Source organism: Aristolochia californica, unplaced genomic scaffold, assembly GCF_029961685.1.
Source record: "Aristolochia californica isolate CCGP_79_NKW_82.1479 unplaced genomic scaffold, dmAriCali1.0.hap1 SCAF_12, whole genome shotgun sequence".
NCBI lineage: Eukaryota > Viridiplantae > Streptophyta > Magnoliopsida > Piperales > Aristolochiaceae > Aristolochia > Aristolochia californica.
In genome coordinates, this window is record NW_027181793.1 from 20,525,950 (window position 1) to 20,528,738 (window position 2,789).

General features: G+C 42.8%; 1 protein-coding gene across 2 annotated transcripts; it reads right to left on the reverse strand.

Annotated features, from left to right (window-relative positions):
- Positions 1–945: 945 nt before the first annotated feature.
- On the reverse strand, positions 946–2,369 carry LOC137946324 (peroxidase 43-like). 2 transcript variants are annotated; one of them, XM_068792567.1, is made up of 4 exons: positions 2,125–2,369; positions 1,845–2,024; positions 1,556–1,718; positions 946–1,462 (listed from the first exon to the last, which is right to left on the reverse strand). In XM_068792567.1, exons 1-4 carry the CDS (start codon positions 2,353–2,355, stop codon positions 1,041–1,043), a joined length of 996 nt encoding a protein of 331 aa, XP_068648668.1. In that variant the 5' UTR covers positions 2,356–2,369; the 3' UTR covers positions 946–1,040. The 2 variants fall into 2 exon arrangements, with proteins under 2 accessions (XP_068648668.1, XP_068648667.1); XM_068792566.1 differs by having other exon boundaries at positions 1,556–1,727.
- Between the last annotated feature and the right edge of the window lie 420 nt (positions 2,370–2,789).

Sequence of the window (2,789 nt, forward strand, 5' to 3'; positions counted from 1 at the left end):
GAAGTGTAAATAAGAGAAAAACTAAGACAAAGGGTTATTTCTGACAGAAAAAAATGGAACTGATTAAGGGAAGTTGACGACAGGAGGGAGAAAAATGAAAAAGTACGCTGGGCACGGGGCAGAAACAGGAAGAGAAAATAAAATTTCTGACAGAAAAAAAAATGGAACTGATTAAGGGAAGTTGACGACAGAAGGGAGAAAAATGAAAAAGTGTGAGGGGTGCGGGGCGGAAACAGGAAGAGAAAAAAATAGGCCCTGGTTTTGAGGAAACAAAAAATTTCGTCGATTCTGGTAGCGTTGAGGAAGATCTGCTGGTCTGATTCGTAGGCAACGGCAGAGGCAAAGAGGCGATGACGGCTTCGGTGGCAGAGGTCGAGTCCCGGCAACGACAACGTTGAGGAAGTCGGTGGCTCTGTTTTCTTCCCGAACAGAGATTTTCGATGCGGTTTTTCGGAATTTCTTCCCGGCGTCAGAGGAAGGAAGTCGATTCCGGCAGTGTTGAGGAAGATTTGCGGGTCTGATTCGCTGCAGCAACGGCAGCGGCGAGGAGGCGACAACGGTGTTGAGGAAGTTGGTGGCTCTGTTTTCTTCCGAACAGAGATTTTCGATACGTTTTTTTAGAATTTCTTCTCGGCGACTGATGAAGGTTTGTGGTGACTTTTATTTCGGAATTGCTTTACGGAAGATATGGAAAAGAAATTATTTCACGGTAGAAAGAAACAAAGAGACGGGAAGGATGGAAGAAGGTCTGCGGCGACAACAGAGGAAGAGGAATTCTTTCTTCAGCAACGGAACGGAATATCTTCCCGGTGGCGTAACCGCGCTCTGATACCACTGATACGAAGGATTTGGGATGAGAGAAGAGCACAGAGGAAGAAGAGACGACGAAGAATTAGGAGGAGAAGAGAATAGATAAGAAGAGACTAATTGAGAATCAAATCCATATCCTTTTTATTGAAATCATTCAGGCTTTATATAGTCATACAACTGACCAAAATACAACTGATCAACACCCAAAAAAGTACTTGTTCATGTAATAATCAATTAAACTGGGAACAAACCCACCTTATCTCTCCCGTGGAACCAGTTTTCACACCAATCTGACCCATTTTCACAATTGATTCAGTGAAATCTCCTTGAAAATATGGTTTAAATACATCACTTTGAAATCCCACGTAGGAATCAACCACTGTTCTTGTCGATTCATCATCGTAAAGCTTAGCATCTGTTTCAATAACTCCAAATCCATCTCTGATGTTTCGTAGGATACTATCATCAAAGCTGAACTCACTTTCCCTATCGAGGGCTAACCGAACATTGACGTTACCGTTTTTAGGACACCATGCCATGAGTTCCAGTAGGAATTCCGGGTTGATCGATGGATCGGAACCACTGCCTGGGCTGAAGTCGTACAGTCTTCTCTGTAGGAAGAAGCATGCAGTGGTTCCAATGGTATGTGCAGCTGAAAGTTGAAGTTTTCGTCACATAATTACGCTAAATGGATTGTGTTTTACGAATTTTATATTGTGTAAATGGAATTTAGTTGTAGGAGTACCACTGAGAAGAACTAAATCTTTCTCGGAAAGCCCTTTCTGAAAGAATTTGACCTTGATCTGTTGGATTGAGTCCTCCACCTCCGGCATGTTATCGGCGTCTGAAACGTTAGAAATCCGGCCGTCTCGTCGACCAGTCGGAACCTGGTAACTTGGTCCATTGCTCTGCAACCACTAGCAGGAGGTAATTGCGTTATAACAGTAAATTTCCAATCTGGTTTCACTTTTAGATTCAAATTTATCGATCGCAAAAATGTAAAGAAAGACTATTCTATTTCCTGGAGCATGTACCAGAATAATGGAGTCTCGAGCGGCTAATGCTACAATGTCTGCGCAGGAGACGGTACCAGGACACTCGGTTTCCAATTGGGTCTTTGCATTCTCGATCATTTGAAATCCGCGTAGTCCTGCATGATTTGGTGATTCCTTCTCGGCCAGCGACTTTCTGATGAGTACCGATCCATCACAACCCTGATCAACATCAGAAATTTACAAAAAAATTTAAACCAATTTATGAAGTCTTTGGTAAGCAATATACAGAGAGAAAGCGAGAGAAAGAGAGATCAGAGACCCTGACGAAGCAGTCATGGTAATGCAACCTCAGCAGCGCTGCTGCAATGGTGGGATCCCTTTGAACAGCTTCAGAGACAACAGAATTGATGATGTCCTCCGCATTTGGACACGTAGAAGAGTAGAATCCCACCATGAGCTGCCCACCTGCAACGCCCAAAAGACTGAAAACTAGAGCGGAAACAAAAGTGATAGACCAGGCAGTTGTCAGAACAAACTTCGCAGACGCCATGAGGAAGAAAGAAAGAAGCGTTGCAGAGGAAGAATAAAAGGTGTCGGCGTTTAATATAGCTTCAGTAGTGACAGGAGAAAAGAGGATTGAAAAGCTTCAACTAACAAAGTACATGATGTGTGGCTTTTTTCTTCATCTCTATCTCTTACAGAAAGAAGATGGAGACAGATAGCTGAACAGAACTGCCACCTTGCTCGAATTTAAGTTCATCCATGTGATCTGTACGTGAAAGCCACAACTTCCTATCTTTGGTTCTACTAAAATTTGCAGTTTCGGGTACCCAAAACAATCAGAGTTATGGTTTGTTTTTAACAGTTTTTTCCTATCCGCGTGATTCTTCCCTTTGCTCACTTGGTTTTCAGTTTCTTGGGTTCTCATTTTTCATTCAAGATTCCTTACAGTCGTCGTCCCAATAAAGAAAGAAGAAAGGTTTG

Coding starts and splice junctions, on each gene's coding strand:
- LOC137946324 (XM_068792566.1), bottom strand. CDS start 2,355: ATGGCGTCTGCGAAGTTTGTTCTGACAACTGCCTGGTCTATCACTTTT. Junction 2,025..2,124: donor ACCATGACTGCTTCGTCAGG/GTCTCTGATCTC, acceptor GATGTTGATCAG/GGTTGTGATGGATCGGTACT. Junction 1,463..1,555: donor AGATTTAGTTCTTCTCAGTG/GTACTCCTACAA, acceptor TTCAACTTTCAG/CTGCACATACCATTGGAACC.